This window comes from Podarcis tiliguerta, assembly GCF_965153285.1.
Source record: "Podarcis tiliguerta genome assembly, chromosome: 12".
NCBI classification, from domain to species: domain Eukaryota; kingdom Metazoa; phylum Chordata; class Lepidosauria; order Squamata; family Lacertidae; genus Podarcis; species Podarcis tiliguerta.
Genome location: NC_139545.1, coordinates 34,087,057 through 34,112,915, shown reverse-complemented (window position 1 = coordinate 34,112,915; position 25,859 = coordinate 34,087,057). Strand labels below are relative to the sequence as shown.

Genomic DNA, 25,859 nt, shown 5'->3' with positions numbered 1-25,859 from the left:
TCTGTTACATGAATTCTTATACTCTTTCACTCTTCCTGATAGGGTATCATATGTGATTTCCATGAATGCAGCATCAAGACAAGCAGCCTGCCATTGTGAAGTGGAGATCTCTGTTTTGAGACTCTCTTTGTACGGATCTTGACGGCAATGAATTTTGTACACCTACAGCAGACTTTTGTGTTTGCTTTCCTGTACTGAAGTCAGCGCTCTCTTGCCCAAGGGTTGTTGGTTATGGTTTGCCATTTATACAGTTAGGCATTTATTTATTTCAGTGGATATTCTTAAATTATTGAATAACTTCATTCAGATGTTTCTGTAGAGTAGTGGTGAGACTTGGTTTAGACTTTGTCTTAGTACAAAATGTTTTTTTCTTTAAATAAAATAATAGTTGCAATCAATATTGGATCATGGCTGCATTTTGCATGCAAGGAGATAACCTCTTGCCCAGCATATCTCATCTTAAACTGTTGCTTTTGCTGAGCCAGATAAAATCGATGGCAGCAGGTATTTTACAAAGTTATTTTCAATGTGAGGGAAGATGAATTCTCTAGAGTAAATTACAATCAGGATTCAGTGCACGGCTAATCATGGCAACCTTCTGTGTACTGCCTTTATCTGTTTTAAAGTATCTAACAATTAAGTTACATTTGCAACATAAATATAGCTCTCCATCTCATTTTGCATATATGCAAAAGGAGTAACAGCATCTGTGAAGCTGGAGGATATTATGCACATAATGTGTATATATAATCTTGCCTTTGTTATCAAATATCAATATTTGATATTTGGGTCATAGTGGCAGGTTATAGTGACAGCAAAAACCTTACCTGTGCAATATAACAATTGATTTAGGTAGTCAGGGCAAGTAATTTTTGACTCTGCTCTTTCATCAACTACCATAACTGATGCAGAGTGATATGTGCCATGAAATTGTAGCATTCAGATTTAATGATTAGATAGAATCATAGAATCATAGAGTTGGAAGAGACCACAAGGGTCATCGAATCCAACCCCCTGCCAAGCAGGAAACACCATCAGAGCACTCCTGATATATGGTTGTCAAGCCTCTGCTTAAAGACCTCCAAAGAAGGAGACTCCACCACACTCCTTGGCAGCAAATTCCACTGTCGAACAGCTCTTACTGTCAGGAAGTTCTTCCTAATCTTCTAGCCATTCTGGTTGTAGAATTGTGTAAGGGCCTACCACATGCATCTTGGAGTTCATTGGATCACACATATTATTTAATTGTGTCTTTGAATTCAGTTTTTATACTAGAGGCATTGTCTGGAAAGAAGTCCTTTTAGTGTTACTTTCTATCTCTTTTGCTTTTTTGCAGAATTGTATTTCAAAGTAAGCTAGTCTTACTATTTAAACTATTTTGAATTTGAAATGTTCATTAGTATACAGATGCGTTGATTTCCTGTTACACTGCAAAGGAAGCCTTTTTGGTGAGATATAGTCTAACTATTTTGGGGAAGCATTTTATGCTTGTACTATAATAGTCTGCACTTCCTAGGCTTCCTCCAGCGATGAGCACCACAGGTGATGGCAATACCATTTTCAAGGACTTGCTTAACACATTTAGGCTTTAGAAGGTAGCTAATTGCTCTGAATCCATAAGTTAATAAAATACTTAATTCACAAACAACTGAAAAGTAATAGCTGTTGACTTGGTCGTTCCTTTGAATGTATTGGCTTTGGAGATCATCTCACAAATGTGAAGAACAACCTGGAGATTATTTTTGCAATTCCATTTTTAAAGTATTTCATTTAATGCACGAATAAAAATGCATACTTGTGTGCTTTGGAACCGGCTCCTCATCTTCCTTTTAGGAGCTCCTACCCAGATATACAAGGAGATTACATCAGTTCTCCTTTCTGATAATTGCAAATCTAAGAGTCCGCCTCTACTTCTGTGGAGTACTATTTGGAAACTTGAGAGGTTTAGAACAACCACTCTGTGCCTAGCATATTACATTTGAATAAAGTCTGCTGTCTGAGAACAATTGAAATAAATTGGATTTGAAGTAATAAAATCAGGATTTCCATTTTGAGGAATAATGTGCTTTTAGAAAGTGTTTATACCACTAGAAGGCAACACTTGGAAGTGAATTATCCCAAGGCTAGATAGAGATTATTTCATGCTTCAACAACAAAAAATGGTGTTGGCCCACCATTTTGTAGATACTCACTTCCCAATGAAAATAATAATTTTGTGAATAAACTACATAGTTCATGGCCTTGGGATTGGATCACAAGACTTAAGGACGTAGCAAAATTCATGCTGATTGCTGTAAAAGTAAAGACCTGAGAAATATTGTGCATTATTGAACTACTGAATGTTGCCTCCACTGGTTCAGGGATAGGGTATGGTTTTACCAATTGGATTTTCCAAGTCTTATACTAATTCAGCTATATACACATTGTTCTATGAAACAACTTTGTAAGGCATGCAAGTAAGATGACTTAAATTGACATAAGTCAATTTATTTAATTTGGCCTCATCTAATTTTAAACAAATGGAAATCAATACTTTGCAGCAGATATCAGTGACTGGACAGTAAGACTTAGTGATCTGGCATTTAAGTTGATAAAGTTTACATAAGGCTTTTATCAAGACTTCCAAATCTGTACGTTCCCCTTTAATTATTATTATTAATTTATTTATATTCTTCTGCTGTTAATTTTTATTTAAATACAACAGTGTAATTTGTGCCTTTTCACAGTTAATAAGTATATTCAATGTTTCTTAATAAATGGCACTTGAATACTTATTATTATTTAATTATAAAACACTAAGGAGTCAAAGTAAATTTTACTTGGTGAAACATGATTAAACGTGGGAAGAGTGTTCAGGAAGGATTTGCAGGTGAGAGGGAGGATGCTTAATTTCTCCTATTCCCACTCATTCTTGCCAGCATACTTCTTCAGTTTGTACCTTAACTGAGTTCTATTCTATTATTAGAGCATAGCTGGAAACCTTTTAATAATTTATTTAGGAGAATTGGAGGGTTGGAGATGGTTAACCATGACCCATCTGCCTGCTGCTTTTTTTTGTACCAAATGTTTCTTATGTCCTATGTTAGTAGTACAACTGGAGCTGGAAACACAGTCTTCCCCCACCCTCTGGTAATGCTTTGTTTGGTCCTGAACAATGGTACCTTATCAAGTTATTTAATACATATTTTTCCTTTCCTCCCTTAGATATGTGTCACAAAGATGTCTACACGGAATTGCCAAGGAATGGATTCTGTGATCAAGCCCTTGGACACAATTCCAGAAGACAAAAAAGTCAGAGTTCAAAGGACACAGAGCACTTTTGATCCATTTGAAAAGCCAAATAATCAAGTGAAGAGGGTGCATTCAGAGAACAATGCCTGCATTAACTTCAAGACTTCATCCACTGGGAAAGAATCTCCTAAAATCAGACGACATTCCAGTCCTAGCTCTGTAAGTCCAGACATGCCATATTTATCTCAACTAAATTCTCCATCCAAGTTCCAAATGTTTTGGTGCTTTTAATAGCAATGTCACTTAAAGCGGTATGCTGAGATTGTGTGTATTTTTAAAAGAGCCATATCTCTCTGCTTTCATTATGTGCAATTTTAGTCTTAGATAAACATGATCCAGATTGGTTCAGTATCATTATATTGTTTTCCATTGAATGAGCTGTGTTCTCAGAAGGTTGTTATCCTTGTTTTACCATCTTCTGAAACCGTTATGAATTCTATCCGTCTAACATAAAAAGTAAATTGTTTGTTAATACTAGGAAACATCTAGTTTGAGGTGTTTCTTGTTAGTCTAGTTAGTTTCTTGTTAGTTAGTTTAGAAGATTAAAAGATTTTTTATTAATTACTGTATATACCACATTTCAATTTTGGAGGGTGGCGGGCTAGTTTATTTTAAAACTGTGTGCTACCTTTACATCAGGAATATTTCAGAACAAAATTAAAATTAAAAACTTACTATTCTTATCAGAAGCTGGAAATTTTGTTTGGGGAACACTAGATTGGCAACGCTGAACCTTTGTCAAACAGTGCATTATGACCGAGCAAATATTTCTCAAATCACAATAGTTTGTGAAATCACGAAGCAGACAAAGCTCTCAGAACATGTTATGCTTTCCCCGTGTGGTGTATTATCTTTTTAAAGTAGTGATAAATGAAATGTCATCCTTGCTTATGACTGGTGTGCCAGCAGTTGTCCCTGAGGTGTCCTGCCAAATTATTGTGTATGAAAATGACATTTTATTTCCCACTATTGCATAAATCTCTAGTAATGTGACCTTTGAGGTAAAGAATACAAATTCCAGAAAGGAATAGTGGCAGGTTACTAGTCAGTTAATAATAGAATATTTTCATTTTCTCGCTGAAAGGAAAAAGTGTTTAAGGTTGACTAGTATTACTAGAGACTTTTCAGAGAATTGTTTCTGAGCCACGTTGGATAAAGGTGCCTTCACTCTCTTGCCTAAATAGACTTTCTGTCTAGAAGAGACATCAGTTTACAAATGTCCTTAGTGTTTATTCCAGACATCACGATGTTACTGTGATATGCAAGATAGCTTGTATTTTGCACACAGTCAAAGCCAAACAGGTGATCCCATGTACTTAACTCTTCAGTTGACCAGCTGTAAAAAAAGGCTTGCATGAATAGAACACAAAAGGTTGGATTTATTTGTCCTTTACTTTCAGATTTTCTTTTTATTGCTGTGAAATTAGTTCTCTTGAGGACACAAGATCTTCAGTATTGATACTGAAATTCTTCTACAGAGGCACTGTGAGCATGTTTATTGCTCCATGGATAATTTTATATTGAGATTTAATATCCTGTGGACATGCCATATCCCTAGACACAATTTCAGAACTTGATATTTTAAGCATAACATTAGCATCCTGTTACTTTATGAAAAATGAATATGAATCCAAGAGCATGTGCAAATATAACTGGTAGAAGTATTTTTTTTTCACAACAAAGCATTGTTTTTCCAAACTAGGAGAGGATAAAACCCGTAAGTGGCAACTGCATTTACACAAAGTAAAACTGATGGAATTCTACTGACTTTTTGTACACCCAAAGTGATGTGATAGTCTTATTTTTTAAATTCATGTTGAGTGATTGAGGGTGGATTTTAATTAGTTTGACTGACAATGCAGTACCAGGAAATTGTATTCTGAATTAATATGTGGGAAGGGAAGTTGGCAATGTCTCTGTAGGACTAGGCTCCCCACCGGTTAGACAATGTATGTAACCAAGAAATGATCTGTATGTTGCACTAGCTATAGAGATGCCAATCCAATCTACCAAAGTTCCAATGCTCTTTTTTAGTGCTGTGACAAAAATTTCTCCTGCATTTTTTTGACCATTTGCCATCAGTTAATGAGGGGGGAAAATATTATTAATGGGAAGAGAAAGCTTCAGCAAATTATCCAGAAGTTATCTGGGCCTAAGAATTTCTTCACAGGGAGTCCAACCCCATCCAGAACGGATACTCCCCAACTCCTGGACATATCAGTCATTCACTCAAAGAGTCTTTGACAGTTTTCAGATGTGGGGGGTTATTGTGTTGGTTTACTAGTCGTAATACTTTAAGCATATCTAATTATTTTATGTGTGTGTGTGTGTGATTGGACAGACTAAAAGTAAATATTTAGGCTTTAAAGGTGGGACTTTGCTGTAAGGGCTTCTGTGCAGGACCAGAAAACCCGTTAACAAGGCTCATATTTTTATTTGTAATTAAAAGAAATAGTAGTTTGTAATTATTTTGTATTACTTGTTACAGCCTTCTTAGTTGGAAAACTTTATGTATTTGTATTCAACAGTTGTGTCTCTAACCTTGGACACTGACATTTATCTGAGAATTTTGCAGGCAAACTAGGTTTCTTCGACCACTGGGGAAACTGACTAATTTCTCATAAGGCTGTATGGAAAATACTTAAGATGTAGACAAAAGATTAATTGCAGAGAAATTAATGGTGCCATTTTTGGAATCTAAGCAGGAATGCCCTCCCCTTGAACTTTGGAGGCTGCTGAAAGATATCCATGTCAGAAGGCGGAGGGATTTAACATTATTTTCAGTCAGATTCTTTTGTCAAATAAATTTTTATTAGTTTTCCAATATTTTCAGTCAGATTCTTGCCTGTGATAGAGAACAGCCTCTGCATGCATGGCTCCTCCCTCTTTCAAATTTGGAACTGTTTTTAAAATATCTTACTGCTAAACAAACAAGCTTTTCCTACCCCCAACCCGCTCATTTTATGATCTCCCTGGCTGTTAAGTTATTTTCTGAAGTGAAAGGTAAAGAGATGGGGCACTTCTTTAAAAGGCTTATTATGTACTCTAATTTTAGAGAAGAAAATAAATAATAGTGTTAGTTGTAGAGATGCACAGGCACTTAAATGTTGCCTTTGTTGACAAAATAAATAGGAGCGGAGGCCCAGATCTTTACAATTGTCCTTCGTGAACTTAACGCAGTGAAGGAAGCCATTTAAAAACATTTATAAATGTTTTTAATGATACGTAAATAAAATTAAATGTGCATTTAAGCTGATGCAAGGCACATGTTGGGTTTGGAATTTGTTTGTTTTTTAATTCATTGTTTTTAAAAAGGCTTCCTGAGGTGGTGTTATTTTACCATCTTAAGGTGTTCTAATCTGTTCTTTGAAAAGCTTTTAAAAACAACACAGAGGCTGTTTCTGAGGTAAAATGCATAGGGGAGGGGAGATTACACACAAGTATTGTCTCCTTTGTAATGGGAAACACCGCTCATGAATTCTCAGGACATGAAGTCCCCCCTCAGCCCTTCTCTTTCAGAAGAGGTATGTGATTCAAGGGCAGGGGAATCATCCACCATCTTGAGTTCTGTAGCAGAGGGACCAGTTGCCATTTTCAGCGAGGTGTCTGAACCCTCTGTTGGAAAACCTGAGGAATGCAGTAAAGAAATCAGCGTAAGTAGAGTACATAAATAAGACCCAGCTCTTTCCTGGTCATTTGAAGTAACTGCTGTTCTTTCGTCCTTTAATTCAAGTTGCAACCACTCATTCAGAAGCCTTGCGTATCCTACAAGCATGGATTGAGATATTGGGGGGAGGGGGAGGAGAGATAATCTTTTTTGCACCCTCTTCAGCCACCTTTAAAAAAATGAGAGTTGATTAAATCTTCCCTGTGTCTCCTTCTGGGTTCTTCATAACAACATGCAGTGCTACGCTTCCGTTGTCTTACCAAGTAGATTGGGTGCTGAATAATGAATTCCACAGGTCCTTAGGCCTGTTTTCCTATTTATATATATATGTACCTGTCTGAAAAAGTTGCATCAGGGAATTATTTTTTCCTCTATTGAATAATGTGACGATTAAAACAGGGATTGCTTGATAAATAATATATACAAATGGTCAAACATATACAAATGGTCATGGGAATTAAGTAGTTAATTAATCAGTTAATAGTTTAAAAAGTTTGAGAAACTTTTGACTAACTGGTTAACATTTTCAGCTGTCAACTTTTTGACGTATACAAGTGAAAAATTACAAGCAAAGTATTTGGTTGAAAATTAAAATCTGGCTTTCCCAGAATTTTCCTTTCACGGTCGTTTTCTAGCGCTCTGGAACAACATTGTTAATTTTAAACTCTAATACTTGTTTATGAGACAGGTAGTGATGTTTGTTTTTATGAGATACCATGAGGTTCCTTAGTTCATCAAGCTGGTGTTTCAGGGCAGCCAATAGTAGAGAAAAAAGCAGAAGAGGAGTGGGAGCCATTTCTGCTGCTAAATTGTTATCTCTCATAAAATATTTGAGCAAATAAAGCAGACTTAATTTTCAAATGTATAAACCTCTGATTTATGTCAGTGGAATTTCGTGATAAAGATTATTTCAGAATTCTGGACATTTTGGAGCAGTGCTATGTTTCCTGAGATTAATCATCATTGCAAAGCAAAATACACACATAGTGGTATTTGTTGAAATAAATGTGTGTTTTAATAAATGTTTGCTAAAATACCCCTTTGCATGCTATAAAAGTGCTCTTTTTAGAGTTGATCTGACAGTGAAAATTGATCCTTAAAAAAATGTTCTGTGTACTTCTGGTACAGGCAGCCTAGTCCTCAAAAGCATCTCCTGCCCCTAGTGATTCTGTGCCTGAATGGAAAAGAAACCCACTCACTGCATTTTGGGAAAAAATAATGCTGTTGGGCAAATTCAACATCCTTCATGCATTACTCATGAATCAGCTTAACTTTTAGCTAGTTATTCTCTTTTTAGAACTTTCAGCTAGTTAAAAGTAGCAATTCTTAATTTACAGGTTAACTGAAATTAATCTAGGGAGTAACCACTGAGGAACCTTGTTATCTTTGGTTCATATTTAAATCCTGGATTATGAGTACAGGATGAGATGATCATGCTGTAACAAACATTTCTGTTATTAAAACTAAAGCCACAAATGATATATAGTGACTACCAGGCAACCCTGTGCCTGTTCACAGGGTTGCCACTGGCTCTCAAATCCAGCATTGAGACTCACAGTGTTCAGTAACTAATTAGCATGTGGAACATGACCTTAAAGAAAAATATTGAGTACTTTTTCAGTATTCTGTACCTGTTGCTAACAGTCACTGTATTTCTTAGAACTAGTCTAATATGAGTAATTTCAGTGATAGACAAATAATAAATATTTAGTTGAACAAGCCAGCGTGCTTAGCAATTGGCCAGAGTTATTTGTAAACCAGAATACCTATTTCATATACAGTGCTAAGCCAGGATTATTTGAAATGTATCCCAGGACAGAAAATAATGTAAAATGTACAAAAATGTTATGTTTTTATCTCCTTGAAAGGACATATAAAGTGAAAGGGATAGTAGGGAGACCCAAAGGCTAATTTTGGATGCATGGGGTGGTGTATTCATCTAGTCAATTAAGAGGAAAAGACAATCATATCAAAAGTCCAATGTTTCATGATGTTTTTCTTTGACAATCGGGAGTTGCTATATTGGTTAAGATTATGTTTTACTTTAAAAGGGTGAGGCCAAGAGGGAGGAGAAGTATGGTTTGAAGATGAAAGCAAGCAGACTAGGAGTTCACCGGCAACCGATGCCCAAGCGCCCACGGAAACCGAGATTTGGCCCTGGTTTTTATGCCCACATCTTTCCAGCCTGGCACGCAAAATGTATTATTGCAGTAGAAGAACACATTGCAGTCCGTCAAAAGCACTTCGGGAGAGTGCAGAGCAGGGTTGCTAAACCTTAGGAAGGAAATATGGCCTAGGGCAAAGTAGAGTGGCCTGGACCATAGGTTCCCTTCCCCAACTTGTCAAGAAACATTTGAAATAAATGTTTAGAAATCAATCCGTGCTCAAAAACTTGGCTTTGATTTCCCGTTCCATTAAATGTATCAAAGCTTTTTGCAATGTTCTGGTTGCCTTGAGAATGAAGGACTTCATTGTTATATGCCAAGGACAATAATGTTGAATAAGTTCCATCTAAATATGAGCACTCCAGATGATCAATGCCGATTTTAACAGTATTCATGTATCACTGGAGATATTGGAAAGTGTTAGTTCATACAGTATGAAATTTGGATTTGCTGCCTACTGAGCAAGTTTATAGCGTTTACATATACATTGCTAAATGGCTTGTGACCCAACTCTCCGATGGAGTGCTTGTCCCTATACCAGCTAACCCAGACATAGAGGTCAGCGGAGTGGGCCCTAGTCAGTGATCTATCAACAGGGATGGGTTTGCGTAGTGGTGCCTGATTGTGGTATTCCCTTCACCTGGTGGAGTGGTTGGTTTCTTATTTTGTTGGGCTTCTGGCACCAGATAAAAACACATCTGTCATCAAGACCTTTGGAGGAGCTGATTAGACTACTCAGGGCCTGGAGTACAGGGATTATTGTGTCTGCTGATGTGCTTCTGTTTGTTTCCCTTTTTTCACATTTTGGTTTTACTGTTTGAAATGGTTAATTTATTTGTATTTTATAATTGTAAACTGGGACACACCTAGATGAAGAGTGGTTTAGAAGTTCAGTGAATAATAATAAAAATTACTTTGGTTATGCTGTCTAGTGAATAAAGCATGCTCAATTGGACATCTTGGTACAGCTGTTCATTAATTTCATCTTTACAGAAATTCTGCAACAAATCCAAATTTCATTCTTCTGTATGGGCTAAGTCTTTCTGACAACTCCACTGATATAGGAATACTGTTGAAATAGGCAGTGACCATCTGGAGTGCTGAGTGATATTTAAATGGATATCGTTAGACATTGCCCTTGGTACCTGACAATGTCAGGCATTAAATATCCAAAGTATAATCTCATTAGTTTTGGTAATAACAGTTGTTCTTCATAGGGTTGGCTCAACACAGTTAATGGTAGCGTGTGAGTGCTGAAAATTTTATCTCTCCGTTTCTTTTCTTACATAGCCAACAAGTCCCAAGTTTGGAAAAGCAGACTCTTATGAAAAACTGGAAAAACTGGGAGAAGGCTCATATGCCACAGTATATAAAGGGAAAAGCAAGTAAGTACATTTTTATCATGTACATTTACATACTTGTGATGCAGACCAGCTGCTTCATAAACAATTCCACTATTTTAAAATAAAATATATTGTGAGGTAGGAGTAGTAGGTAACCATTTTGAATTGTTTTTTAGATTGAACTTTAAATCTAGTGTTTTTAGTATGTAGAGAGAATGAAGAAGAGTATTCGATACAAGCCTCTTCCCATTTCCCATTATTGTTGTGCTAAGTGTAGGATATTACTAAGTGCAGTAATGCCAAAAGAGCAATATTGGCAGGCCTGTGACCTAGAGTTATGTTTTGGAAGAAAATGCTTTTAGTTTTTTTGAACCATTTATATAACACTTTCAGTTCCAGTTGTGTTGTAGTATTGGTTTCTGGCTGCAGCCCATTATTTTTCATAACTAAGAGGTTATACACAAAGTAAATTTTCAAGAGAAAAGCCAATTATTAGAAAAGTTTTATGTTAACGTTACTTTATCATAGTGAGGTAGTAGGTGTGCATCTGCCCATGTATGTTATGTATATACATATGTGGGCCCATTTCATGCAGCTGTTTGCCCACTCACCGAAAAAGAAGGAAAACTTTGTAAAAAAATGTGTCTGCACATGTCCAACTATCGGCCCGTAGGGCATGCCTCAGCCTTACTTGGTGTGTGTTCTCATCTGCTTGCTTGAAATCAGACCACATGCTAAATTGCAACATGCCTTTCCAAAGCCTTTCAGACCCATAAAACATAAAGGGAGGAAGCACAACTCCAGCATGTTTTTTACATATGGCTTTTCTTGTCAGCCTGAAGTCAATAAAGAAACAGCATGGTTCTTTCCTTTTTAAATAAAAGGTTGCAAGTCAGTGTAAGCCTTTCCTCAGCTGAAACTGGTGGAGCTGGAGAAGTGAAGGTCCTAGACAAGAATATATGGGGACAGAGACTGGTTGTGGGGGAACAGAGGAGGAAGGCCATGGAAGTTAAGGATAAAGAATATGTGTTTCATTTGATAGGAAGCCAGCATTGGGGCCTTTGGGAAAAGCATTGTCTGGTCTGAATTAATAGGGTGATGAAAGCTTTTTGTATCAGAGTTCTGGATAGAAGTAAGAAGACAAGAACAGACATAAGAGGAAAATATTGTAGTAATCAGGGTGGGTTATGTAACATTTCAACTATACACATCTTTTGTCTTGATTATATTAATTAGTCCAAAATATTATAAGAACTGTTATTCTTCTCAGGTTCTTTCCACTATAGTGGCCCTACAAACAATGGCTATTTAATAATCAAATGCTCAAGAGGTACGCATCAAGTAAACCAGTCTGGATGGTGTCTGCTTATTAAACTTCTATCCCACCCTCCCGAAGGAGCCGAGGGTGGCAATCAAGGCAACAAAACAAAGCAATTGAAAATAAAGGAATCTAAAACTTTTTTTTTAATTAAGAACATCCAAAAACATGGAAAAAACTATTGGGAAATACTGATCAGATTACATTCCAAATGTCCAAGCAGATTTTAATAGGCTGTGTAGTTCATTTTCAGCATCTCAAATTGTCCTTTATTGGCTGTAAGGAAATATTGTGATAGCCACATCTGCATGTTTCACAAGGCATGAGGGGATTTAGAATTGCATCAGTAGAAACAGCTGGAAAAGCAAAATCACACCAATATTGCTTTTAACTGAATCAGTTTGTTTTCAACCACCTGAAAACCTGATTGAATAACTATTCACCCCACATCCCCCAATAACAAAATTATTAGGTCAGCTCTTAATTCATAATGATAGGTCATATAAATAATAACAAAGGACAGCCCTCAAGTTATCCATGATCAGTTGAATCTTGAAGCCTCTCTCAAATTACAGCCAAATTGTTCTATCCAAAAAGCTATGGGGAGGTGAATCATATAGCAGAGATACTCAGTGTTGTGAAGTAACCCAAAAATATTTAGAACTTATCAATCACAACTCACAGAAACATTGACAACTAGGGAGCAAGCATGTCAGCACATTTCACCAAAAAATAACAAAAACTGCTTATAAGGGCACCTGCAAATTTTGCTTCATAAATTTCTTTTTATGAGGACTAGAGATTTAAAAAATGAAAGCTCGGAATGTGGGGCGAATGAAGGTCATCAGTTCATTACTCTGTGTAAAGCATTTTATTTTAATGCTATAATTTGGGATAAATACCTGAGATAAAGATTTGATAAGTTGAATATTTCAAAGCTGCTAGTATCTTGCTTTTATGGATGGCAGAAGTTGGACCAGAGAAATAGGATGTTCTGTACATAGAAAAACCTATTATTGAAATGTGCTAAACCTAATTTTGTTTGTGTAATGTTTTGTTTGCATTACTCCAGGGTAAATGGAAAGTTGGTGGCGCTAAAGGTGATTAGACTTCAAGAGGAGGAAGGCACTCCGTTTACAGCCATCAGGGAAGGTACACTTGTTTCTTTATTTACTGCTCTTGGTTTTCTCTTCCTCCTTTGTAATTGCAACATACATCTTTTCAGCTTCTTGTTGCTGGAGAACCTTGGGTTTCTCAAATTATATGGTTATGTTTCTTGTAGGAGGAGGATTGCTACTTAAAAACCAAAAGCACCCTGTTGTGTGGGAGTTGACATGAAATAAAACAAATCTGTGCTTCTTTATTGCTAGCTTATATAAGAACTGGTATCAGGTGTACATGACAGTATGTATGCATTTGCGGAGGTGCAGAAATGCCAGTGGGAGTTCACATTGTTGGTTAAGAGAACTGCTTGCTGTGAAGTAGCACCCTAACTGAGAATAAATTTAACTTGGCTGCAGTCCATTAATAATAGCTCATATGTTAAGTCACACAAAAGTATTGGAAAATATATAGAAGTGCAAGTTTCAAGAAGCAACCTCTGAAGTAGTGTGTATTGCTAGTTAGAAGATTAAAATGTGTGTTTAGAGGGTTTTACCATACATGTTCAGGACATGTTTCTCTAACCATGTCTATAAGATACATCTCTGTGCTTGGGAAGTACGTCCTTCTAGAACAGGAACACTTGAGGGAATTTAGCTCAAATGTTGCTTTAGGGTAGGGGTGGGGAACCTTTTTGGTGCCTTTTTGGAGCACTTTGAAGTCCTGACTTTGAGACTGAAAGTACCATGTGTGCCTGAATCAGCAGGCTTCAAGCTCTACCGTCTATCAGCTAAAGCCTACTTTCTACATTCATTGGATGCATGAGGATTGTGCATCCAATCTGGCAGGCTTTGGTTCTGCTGCTGAACATTTTGGCGCAATAAGCAAATATTGTACCTTAAAAATAGATTTATGTGTTGTGTTCTGAATCAGCAACATTCCTTCTAAGGCCCAATTTTCAATCTGATTTGCATAGTCAGTTTGATAGCTTAATAGAAGTAGTAGTCGTTTTTTGAATAGTAGGGTGCTCCACTAGTAAGATTATGTCTGTAAATTAAGATACATTAAAAAGGACTTACTGCTTGGTGGCTTCCAGGACAGACATAATGTTCAGGATGTCAACATTGATTTAGTGTTCTTTTTTGACCCAAAGATTAACCCAAAGATTTTTTTCAGCTCGATTTCAGCTGAACGCTATCTTAATTCTGACCAGCATTTTTTTCTGGTGGAATTCTAATTTGCACCCCCCACTTTTTTTTAAAAAAACCATACATACTTGTGAATACTCTTGTATAGGATGGGCTGTAAATTGCTTTGAGTTCATGTGGACATACTCCCAAGTAAGTGGATATGAAATATATCCACATATAAAAATGTAGCCTTAAATGGCTTCAGTAGATATATTTTGTTTTACAACCCTAGAAGTTCAGCCTCTTTAGGGCTTTTGTATACTAAAAGCTAAGTATCAGTATTTGTTTCCCACACTTGTTTTACAAGCTTTCTGACTCTTTCTCGCCAAAGTTCAGACAGCAAAAAGTTGCTGCAGGCTAAATAGCTATAGTTCAAGAAACTTTTCATGTTGTCTGACAAAAAAACCCAACAGCACTTGTAAGCTGAAGCTTTGAGTGGAGAATAAGAAAAACTTAATGAAAAATTGCCCACTCAGAATTTCAGTGCCATCATTAGCATGGTGATACAAATCTCATGGAAGAGTAGGGATACTAAAATTATCTTTTTCTTTTTCATCAAAATTTTAATCAGCTTCCTCATACTTTTAGGATTCTTTTCCCAACCTATTTGCCATAATCTCTTCAGAGACAAAATGCAGAATTTAAAAATGCAGTACATGACAATTATCTGTGTTCTTGTAAAAATGCTTCTTTCTCAGCCTTAGATAATTCAAAACTGAATTCCACATTTTATAAACTCTGGGTAGAAAACACACCAAGCATAACCTGCAAATTTCCAAAATATCCCTTCTAAGAACATAAATAATTAATCATCAGTCAAAGAGGTTCATACATATTAACATGCTAAAAATCTAAACACATTTCCTGGGATACTATTACAGTGTTCAATAGATATATTCTGTCACCAATGCGACACAAATGTCAATCACAATGAGGATAAATGATGGGGATGCAGATGAAAATAGTTTGTTGAAATTGTATCTGTTACTTAATAGCAATTATTTGTTTCAAAAGGCAGTCACAGCTTAAAATAAGATGGAGTTGCATAAAATTAAATACAACTTAGCTATTTACCTTTGTTCAAACATAAAACTGGTGGGTGTTGCTTTTGCATGGCCTCATAGTTAGGCTTGGAATTACTGCCTTTTTGCTTTTTCCATTAAAATTTTGCACCACAATATAACTAGATCCAAACAGCTATAGTTTTAACCTTTTTATTCAGATGTATTGTTCATCCCCATGATTGGTGCAATTTATTCTAGATGAACACACCATCATCATCATCATCATCATCATTATCATCATCATCATTATTAAAAACACATTAAAATGTAGCCACCTTGAGGTGGACAGTGGTTAAGAAAGTTCAAACAGTGATCTGGATGAGGGCTCTACCTCAGTAAGGCAGTTAGAACCAATTGAACCAGTTGCCACCTCACTAAGTGTCCAGGGAGTGAGGTTCCTATGGTAGCCAAGGAGCTGGCTAGCCAATCAACATAGGTGACCAGATCAAAGGTGGAGGGTGTCAGAAGATTGGACTCGAGTCCCATCTCAAAGGACTTGTCATTGCAAGTGTGAACAGACCCAGCCCCTGCTGTAGGAGCACTTGCTTGCAAGCTCACTCAGAAAGGGCATATCACATATTCGGACAATGTCTTTGCTTACGCCAATCCATGTATCCTAGATTCTGCCTTTTGAACGTGTCACATGTGTTTTGAGCTGATGCAGAGATTGCATGTTGAATTAGTAAAAAAAACAAAAACAAAACCAAAACACTTCCAGGATTTCTTGAAAGGAGATTCTGAGTCTTTTGTCCAAGGATGTGCGCCAGGACATCTGCTAAGAGTCTTACCCAAGTGTGAGAATGTTGTTGTTTAGTATTTTAAAAAATCACAAACATTGCCTAGAAAAAAATGGTTGCTTTCTGGTTCATTTTTCAAACTTTAGATTTTGTCTTCTGTGTATTCTCCAAGTTTGTTATCTTTAGTGTTCTCTTTTCTTAGGCTTGTATTTTATTTATCAAAGCTTTGGCAGAACTTAAAATTAGTTATCTTTTTCTTCATGGATTTTGAGTTGTGTAGTTGCTTTATTCTGTTGAACTCTTGTATTAAAGAATTTTGTGAGCTGCCTTAGAGGCATTGGTTAAGCAGAAGGGCAGGACAGAATTTTTAATGCCTCCGCTAGCCTCATTTCTGATCTTGGAGTCTAGGTGGGAGGAAATGGGAATTGGTCATAGCGCTTTGGGAAATTGAACAGTCTAGTCTCCCTGACCCAGACCCACTGTTGCTCTGAAACACACCTCTTGAGCTTCATATGTAATTGGCAAAGAACAGAGTTAAAAAAATAGGTGAAGTCAGATGTAGTATGACAACCCCCCCATATACCTCAGTTCTTGAACGGAATCTGTTCTGGAAGTCCGTTCCGAAAATGTTTGAAAACCAAGGCACAACTTCCGATTGGCTGCAGGAGCTTCCTGCACTCAATTGGGATACACGTAAGCTGTGTTGGATGTTTGGCTTCCAAAAAATCTTCACAAACTGGAACATTTCCGGGTTTGCGGCGTTCGGGAGCCAAAACATTCGAGTCACAGGGCGTTCGAGAACCAAGGTACAACTGTGTACACACACACACACACACACACACACACACACACTGCTTCCTGCCAGCTTTTGAAAGGTGTCTATCCTCCTTTTAAGAGTTAAACATACCTATTTTACTCTTGCATCTTGCGCCAATTAAGGTAGTGTAACTAAAGCTGAAGCATCCAAAGTGTGTTGCACTTTGACCCCAATTGAATAAATACAAATCCATCTTTTCACAACTTTCACCCTACCCCTTGATGCATGACAGGCTTCTTCCCCCTCCCCCACTCGAAGTGCTTATTTTTGAGGGTTTTAAGGCATTTAAAGGTATTCTCAAATCTTTATTCAGTTATATAAGGCAGTGATTTAGAATGTTTTGAAGCGGGATTTGCCTAGACTTACTCAGACGTTTGGAACTGATGTCAACTAACTCCACCTACTGAGTCCTGCTTTCCCCTTCCACAACAATATTACATCTATCAATCAATATTTCATTAATCAATTATTAAGCATTAAATAACAAATATATATATATAATTTTTATTGATAATTAAAAATAATTTTTGAACAGAATTACCTATTACATGGAGCCTGATTCTTAAAGGGGGCAACACATTAATGGTGTTTATTATTCGCTTATATAGAGCATTTGTATCCCACTCTTCAACAAAAGGACTCACGAGAGTGATGTATATATAATTATTTACAACAAGACAGCCTCTGTCCAGGATGGGAAGGAAGAGGACAATAGAAAACTTAGTTGCCAGTTTTTGAAGTAAAATACTGTACTTCTTATAATAACCATCTGGAACGGAAAATATTCAGGATCTGGAGCAGCTCTAAGGAGTTGGTCTTTCAGTAGAATTGATGGAATGGTCCTGTTCCCATATATCCCATAACTGCAGCCAAATTGAATGGCAATCCCTCTCAAATAATAATATGGTTAATGATAATAATGTTGTAGTACTGGAAGGGATGCAAAACAAACATTGCTCAGGAATTGCCTTTGGCTTGCTTTTGGCATATTCAGCCCTTTTGCCTTCTTTGGCATTCAATGTTGCTAAAGTGTAGGTAACCTCCAGAATATAGACTGAGCTATAATAGCATAATCCTTATTGAGTGATAATGATTCCTTCAGAAGCAGAGAGAAAATTGGTATTCAGCGTAGTTTTACTCAGAGTAGTTTTACTCAATTGAAATTAAGAAGAATAAATTAGTTCCGTTAATTTTGGTGGGTCTGCTTGGTTGAATACCACCCAATATGTTAGTGTAATACTGTCTTTGGAATGATTGCATGAACCTGGGTAATCCAAACTTGATGCAAGACTAATTTGTTTCCTCTAACCAAGCTCCTAATTCTTGTTACAGTTCTGTGTGTAATGTGCTGTGACCTTACTGTCAAACTGCATTCATTAAGATGAAGAAGATAAGCTTTTGAAGTTGTATGAGCTTTGATTTGATGATAAGATGTGCAGTGCAAAAGTGGGAAATGCTTTCTCTAAAAGGACAGCTGGGGTAGAGGGGAAAATTTGGATTTTTGCCAGACTATCTTTCCATAGTTTCATTACTTTTGCAAGTGAATATTGACTTGGCTATTATTGACAATTATAACTGCAACATGTGTTTGGGGGGGGGGGAGCAAGGGAGAACATGTGAACCTCCCACTTAGAGTGATGCTTAGTATGGAGAAATTGACTTCTTGCCTTTTGCTGTAACTTCTTTATTCCTCTGTTTCCTCTAGCTATCCTAACATCTAATAGCTGAAATTGTACAATATTGAAATAAACAACAACTTATCGTCCTATAGAAACATGCATCTAGATTCTAGACAAACAATAAGGGCATTCATCCGAACGTTAGATTCTTGCATCATATGCTAGAATGCTTGCTCAAAACTCTTTGGGAATTGAATTAAAATGAAGCCATCTGTTTATCTTTACATTTGCTGCAAGAACAAAAACGCCATGTCAGATTAGCATTACATAACAAGTTTGCTAATGGGGTGTACGTGTGTGTGCTGTTTTTAAACTTTGTTAAAAATAATTTATCCAGTAATACTGTATTTTACATAGCGTAGCTGTGCCTATTAAGTTGGTTTCTGCACTGCTTGTGCTTTCTAGTTTATTTCACTCTTGTTTTTTATGTGATGGAAAATATCTACTTCTTCTACCTGTCAGCTGCAGCAGCTACCTCTGACAGAAAACTCTTGCTAAATCAGCTCATTTATAGCTTCAAAACCTAATGGGTTTGTCTCTTGAATGATTTGTGTTGAAGTTTTTCCCTTGGTTTCTGAACCAGAATACTATTGGCTTGTTGTTGTTTTTGATGTAGTGAAGTTAAGAAGTAGAGCAGTGGGTCGTCAGCATATTCCTGACAACATACTCCAAAACTCTGACCCCACTCAGGAGCTTCATGTAGATATTAAACAGCATAGAGGATTAAATCAAACCCTGAGGAACGCAGCATTGAAGTCTCCATGGGGCTGATGTGAACACCCCAAGCATCACCCTCAGGAAACGATAACCCAAGTAGAACCAGAATCTCTGCAAAGTAGTTCCAGCCACCCCCAACTCTGACAGTCACTTCAGAAGGGTGAAGTGGAAGTACTGGTAACCATAGGAGAAAGTGATCCTGTTCTCTTGGGGTTCGCTATAGAAGAGGTAAGGGGAAGCTGAGTGTAGTCAGACATGCGCTCTAGACTTTAAGAAGGTTGATTTCAAAAAGCTTAAGGAGCTACTGGGTGAGATTCCAGGGTTAGAAATACTCAAAGAAAAAGGAGTCCGAGTTGGATGGGAATTTCTTAAAGGTGAAATATTTAAGGCACAAATGCAGACAATTCCAACAAGAAAGACCTCTAGTATGAGAGTTCCCTTAGCCTAAGAACTGATATGTTCCTGACTGAAATTTCCTGTCCATGATGGACTCAACTAGGTAGCCCTTGACAAGCCTCTGTCTCATAGCTTCACTCCATCCCCAACCGCAATGTGGATATAATAATACTGACTTGCTTGACTATATGGAATACAGATTACACAATAATATGCTTGGAATAATTTGAAGCACTATATAAATGCTTCATTTGCATTTGTATTGATGTTGGGTTCTTTTTATAGTTGTAATCTTTTGTGTGTGCTAGCACTGAGTTTATATGGTGGAGGGCTTCCAGTAACTAATATAGATACCTAAAGTGATGAGGACAGATAATAAAAGATCAGGGGAAAGAAAGCCAGTAGACAGGCATCAGAGTGTGGTGTTCTCAGTATGTTTAAGTTTTAATGACCTGTTTGAGGTTTTAGAGAGAAAATAACGATCCCCAAGAAGAGGTAAGGGCCTGAGGTGATACTTTAACAGTGAAGAATAGAAAACTCATAAATAGGAAAGCATGCAGTTATGTTAAGCCTGTTGCCTGCTTTCTATTGAACATTTACTGGATTGATTTTATTGTACATCATTAGACATACAGTTTGAAGTGGGGTGTGCGTGTGTGCATGCGTGCGTTCTTTCATGTATATGTATGGTTGGCATCCGTCTGTATCAGCAGACAATGGAAGACTGTGCCTTTGGGGGTGAAGTCAAACCGCTGGAGAGTTACAGCTCCTGCTGTGGCTGTAGAGATTGATAAGGGAAAGATATGTTTTGTTGTATCAGAGGCAGATGAAAACATCTGGTTGTGCTGGTGTGTGTGTGTTTCATAAACACACCCACACACCTCTCACTTCAAACTATATTATTAATCCATCCCTCAGTGTGAGACCTCGTGGAAATAATATATTATATAGGAACATAGCAAGCTGCCTTAGACCATTGGCCCAGCTAGCTCAGTATCTGCTGCACTGACTGGCATATGAAAGCAGCAAAAGCATTTCCCCCCTTCCCCTTCCCCTTTATATAGCTGTTGTTTCTATCTTGGGCTAGGGGACAAAGTATATAAAAGAACAAAAACCAGAAAAGTATTACTTGGATATGACTGTACAGTTGCACATTATTGTCTTTGGATATACATTTATATTATGAGGGATGTTGTTCGTTTTCTGATGTTTGTGTGAGTTGACAAGTTACCACTGGCATTTTGGCTTCTGTAGTGACACATGGCTTGTCATGTCACATTGGTTAAATATACCATATCTTAGGAATATTAAATGTGCACATTAAATATGCATTACAGTGTGAGCATTAAATATAGATTACAGAGAAAAATAAAATATGTGCAAAACCTTTTACAGGTTTAATAGGAAAATGTTTTTCTGTTACTTTTCCACAGACTTAATATAATTTTTATATGAAGTGACTGATTTGGATAATCCAGTGTTAAAACACTGAATACAGTACTTGCATTCTTAAGGGTTAATGTAGCAAACTGAATCAACTGATGGTATGCAGGGCAGATAATATTGAATTAACATGTTAAACTTGTTTTAATAATACACATTAAGTTATTTGAAAAAATTATTCACACAGGAGAAAAAAGCTAGAAAGAACATTTCCCCTTTTTTATACTTTACTCATGGGGTAGGGAGGAAGGTGAAATGCAGTGAACTCTATAATTCTGTGTGGGTTCAGGTGAAATAAGTATAGGTTGTATGTGGAGACAGATTATGAATCATTCAGAGCACCTACAAAATATTCCTAGTATTGAAGTCATTTTTGGGTGACTTTATTGGTTAACTATATTTTCTTTTAATTGTGCCTTTTTTCTTTCAGCTTCTCTTTTGAAGGGCCTAAAACATTCTAATATTGTGCTGCTTCATGATATTATTCACACAAAGGAGACATTGACACTGGTATTTGAGTTTGTGGTAAGTTAACATTTTTATGTACTGTGATCTAAACCAGGGCCTCAAAAAGCAAAATGGGTGCCATTTAGTTAAAAAATACCCATATTATTTAAATAATAGTCCCTTGCTGCCCATTGAGAGAGACTAGAATATAATCTAGTGCGTTGAGTGTGGAAACCTGTGAGCCTGTCTAAATCTTGCTCCCAGTCCATCATTAAGTTTGGTTGGCTATGATGTGGACCAGACCTTTTTAAGATCTGATTTTCAGTTCAGTTGGATAAAACAGACAGAAATATTATAACAGACAAAAATTCAAAGATGAAAAACAAAACCATAAAATTGGCACATAAAATGAGTAGTTGCATATGACTTAAAATAACAAAATACAAGTTCAGACTTACTAACTTTATCAGATCATCAAGTATAGTTCCAGATTTGGCAGGCTTGTCTTGAAAATGATACTAGCTATTGCTTTTGATTGTTTGCAAACATTGTATACATGAATATCGCTTTGGTGTATGTTATGAATTGTGTTAGGGCCCATGAGAAGCCAAAAGGCAGGATGTAAATATTTTAAGTAAACTGTTACAGAAGTATTGACAGTAGCAGACATTATTGTAATGTTACTGATTCTTCAGTAATTTTTGATAAGTGATAGCTTGCCAAATGATTATAGACCATTTTTATTTGAGCTTATTGGGCTCATGGCTATTGTAAGACTTAAAAGGGGATGGGAGGGAAGCAGTATACAGGATTAAATTCTCCCCAAGTGACTTTTGTTTCACCTGGCAGTTTGTATTTTAATAAGCAGTGTCAGAAAAAGTCTGAGGAATGTAATTTATACTTCGTATCATATACTCTCTAACTTGCATTTCAGCTATTAATTAAAACTTCCATTTGCACAATGTAATGATCTAATTTTGTGTGGGAAATTGCTTTGTGAAGTCTTGGATCTGAACTCCTAATTAATCATTCTGCGTTTTCCTAAGACAAACATATGGTATTTGTGTAGAACCACTTTAGCATTTAACTGGTGTATTGTAGAATGTACAGTCACAATTAACCCCAAATTTCTACAGATTGAGTTCAGGATATTATAAGAAGCAAATGAATCTCAAATAGGGTTGGTTTTTAGATAGTATGTTATGAAAAGTCCATTTACCTTGCCTATTTACATATAAATGATACATTTTAATAATACGGTTATTTCTCTGTAAAACAACTGGTGCAGAACAGTTGCAAGAATGACACTGGAGACATTGACATAGCTAAATGCTTTTGTCTAATGTATAAATAAATGGGAATTTTACTGTTATTTAATTTCAAACTAAGTAACCAATGACAAGTCATAGCTTTTAATCTTATGTAACAGTAAACACAATTTGCATAACTTTTAAATGAATAAAATGTCTTGCCTTATGTCACTGTATATCTATTGGAGAGCCAAAAACTTGGTGCAATGCAAATGCCTCTTGCTGGCTTCCATCCTTTGCTCATGTTTTGCTGGTAGAACAGTGAGCCTTCATTTTCTCTAGAAAAGTACATACACTGGAAGCCCTGGGTAGGCAGAAGGATGAAGAGGCAACATTTCTCTGAGACAGGAGCATTCAAAAAAGCATTTTCTGTAGCAAAGACATGTTCATGACTACAACGTCCCTTTGCATATGGCCTTTCTGCCTGTAATCAAAGGGAGACAAGCTGAGCTATACCAGGGAAAATTGATGCCTCTTTTTCTCCCTTACTGATTTCTCTTCCCTGATTTTTGGCCTCCCTGAACTATCCTTTAACTGGAAAACTGTAGTGACAAATAGAAAAGAAATGTAAAATTTCCCTACATGCTGATATAACTTATGCGAGGAAACAAACAAAAAACCCTGACTATATCTCCCCATCCTCTGTAAAACTTTTTTGAATTATAGTACTTAAAATGTTTTAGCCAGGATCCTGAACAAAAACGATCTTCTTAAATTTCACTGAAGACAATGGGCTAGTTTGCATGTTGTCATTATGAGTTACTTTTGGGTTTACATGTTACCCATCCCCATTCTCTTGTGCTGTCACTGACTTCTGATTTTATGACAAATCACAGTTTGCTGTTGGACCTGGGGAAGACAAATTATAGTTTTTGTAAACTAGCCTTGTAAGAAAGGCCACAAACACTAGGAAAACAATAAAAAAGGATGGAGTAGAAATAAAGGAAATTATTTATTATACAAAGCATTTTGGACCACTCTGGTCCTTTATCAGGGAAAGCTACAATTTAAAAATATGTATAATTACAAAATGAATATGATATAAACGCTTCATAAAACAATATGTTAACACCATGAAGCATTCCAAAAACAAGTTTAGAAAAAATACACCTGTCAAATAAAAGTATGAATGTTTAAAAAATTTTAAGTTCTCGTGGATTAATATTTTGAAAATGTAATAAATACTTGTATATACAAGTTACGAAGATGGGTTACTTAGTTAGATATATAAGAAGTTCAGTATTTTCTGGTACCATCTCCTCTTTCATTGTACTATACCAACAACTGAAACCAAATTTATCTTTCAACCCATCCTGCTTTCAAACAGCTGTGTCTTAGGATTAGTTCTTAGAAGACACACAAAACAGTGTGTTGCTTTGAATCATTTGGAGAGGCAGTCCTTAGATAATTTGGCAAAGAATACAATTGCTACTAAACCGGCAGACCAAGTTGGGCCATCGTGCTGGCATTTTGGATTATGAAAAAGCAGCGATAAGGATCCAAAAGTACAGTTCACATGATAAGAATCCTGTTCACTATATACAATGAGAAATTAGATTTCTGTTGGAAGAAGGTTTTGCCTCAGATTATTTAATTCAGAGAGAACACGATTCTCTGTAGAACAAGGACCCCGTTCTATATACTTCTTAATACCTGCTGCACAGGAGACCGGTAGTTTCAGGATGCAATTCAATTTTAGAACCACTTTCTAAGAATGGAAGATTCTTTTTGGCTCCTTTTGTGGTCCAGTTGAAATCCTATATTAGAGATTTCATGGATTTAATATTAAACTTGGAAAATTTGAAATAATCAACTCAAATTATCTGTTAGGCGAAGGGGATCGAGATACGTATATGCTCGTACCCCTTCCAATCTGCACCCCATCCCGAGGGACAAAGGTAGGGTGAGCAAGGATTACTCACCTCAGTCTGGTGTTGTGCAATGCCAGGTCTATAGGCAACAAAACCGCCACCCTGCGAGATTTCATCACCTCGCAGGGGGTAGACCTGGCTTGTGTGACGGAGACCTGGGTGCGCGAAGGGGAAACTGTTACCTTACGAGAGATGGTGCCCCCAGGTTTCTCCGTCCTCCACCAGTCGCGGACTGTGGGCCGGGGGGAGGGGTGGCATTATTAATCCGGGAAGATTGTTCTTTCAGGGCTCTACCATGGCCATCGATCCCCGGCATTGAATGTGTTGGCCTAGTGTGGGGCTCCGAGGTGAGCTTGGCTGTCTGGCTGGTGTACCGGCCACCTAGCGCACCAGCAGGCACCCTGTCAGGCCTGCTGGAGGCGGTGGCCGGCTGGGCCTTGGAGTTCCCTGACTTATTGGTATTGGGGGACTTCAACATCCATGCTGATGCCACTCCCTCCTCACAGGCTCTGGACCTGGTGTCTTCCATGGCGACACTAGGACTCTCCCTGTTTGTTTCGGGCCCCACACATCAAGCAGGCCACACGCTGGATTTGATCTTTGACGTTGGTATAGATGTGATCATGTCTCCTTCGATGAAGGTGCCATGGTCTCATCACTACGCTCTGAAAGCCAGGATTGATTTTCCGCCCCCACCCTGCTTAGGGGGCGAGCCAATTTGGGCTCGCCCGCAGAGGCTGATGGACCCTGATAGATTCCGTCAGGCCTTGCGGGACCTTGCTCCCCCTGGCGACTCATTAACTGAGCTTGTTGAGGGTTGGAATATCCAGCTCCTAGCAGCCATCGATGAGATCGCACCAGGCGCCCTCTGCAACCCCGCAGAAACTGGGCTCCCTGGTTTACCGAGGAGCTTCGGAAAATGAAGCGGGACCTCAGACGGCTAGAGCGAGTATGGCGGGGTGCCCGTGACGGAGCCTCAAGAACATCTTATAGATACACAGTTTTACCAAAAGAGAAAGCAATGTAGAGCAAGTTTTAGATTTGCAAGAAAATAAATTTACTACCCCATTATATTGTAGCCCTTACAGAATTAGTTCTCTCTAGAAATTACTTCCATCAGAAATATTACTGGCAGGAGTCAGGCACATACCCAGTTTGAAAGGTTTACCCAGGGGTGTGTGTGTGCACGCGCGCAAATATCACACCTCTCCACTCTGACCCTGAGTGGCTATTAGCCCATTTGCACATGCCCCAGACCACTCCTCCACACAGTGGAGGTTGAGGCATGCCAGCTCCTCTGGGT

General features: G+C 37.4%; 1 protein-coding gene across 7 annotated transcripts in view; it reads left to right on the top strand.

The window, feature by feature from the left end:
• Positions 1-25,859, top strand: part of CDK14 (cyclin dependent kinase 14) — a 215,456-nt gene that overhangs the window by 69,025 nt on the left and 120,572 nt on the right. For 5 of the 7 annotated variants that reach the window (XM_083405804.1, XM_083405805.1, XM_083405803.1 and 2 more), the window contains 4 exons: positions 3,205-3,450; positions 10,414-10,508; positions 12,857-12,936; positions 21,359-21,453. In XM_083405804.1, coding sequence (XP_083261930.1) covers positions 3,220-3,450; positions 10,414-10,508; positions 12,857-12,936; positions 21,359-21,453 — 501 coding nt within the window. In that variant the 5' untranslated portion in view covers positions 3,205-3,219. Of the gene's footprint in view, positions 1-3,204; positions 3,451-5,277; positions 6,295-6,319; positions 6,945-10,413; positions 10,509-12,856; positions 12,937-21,358; positions 21,454-25,859 lie in introns of those variants that run through there. The other 2 variants (XM_083405809.1, XM_083405808.1) reach the window with 2 other exon arrangements.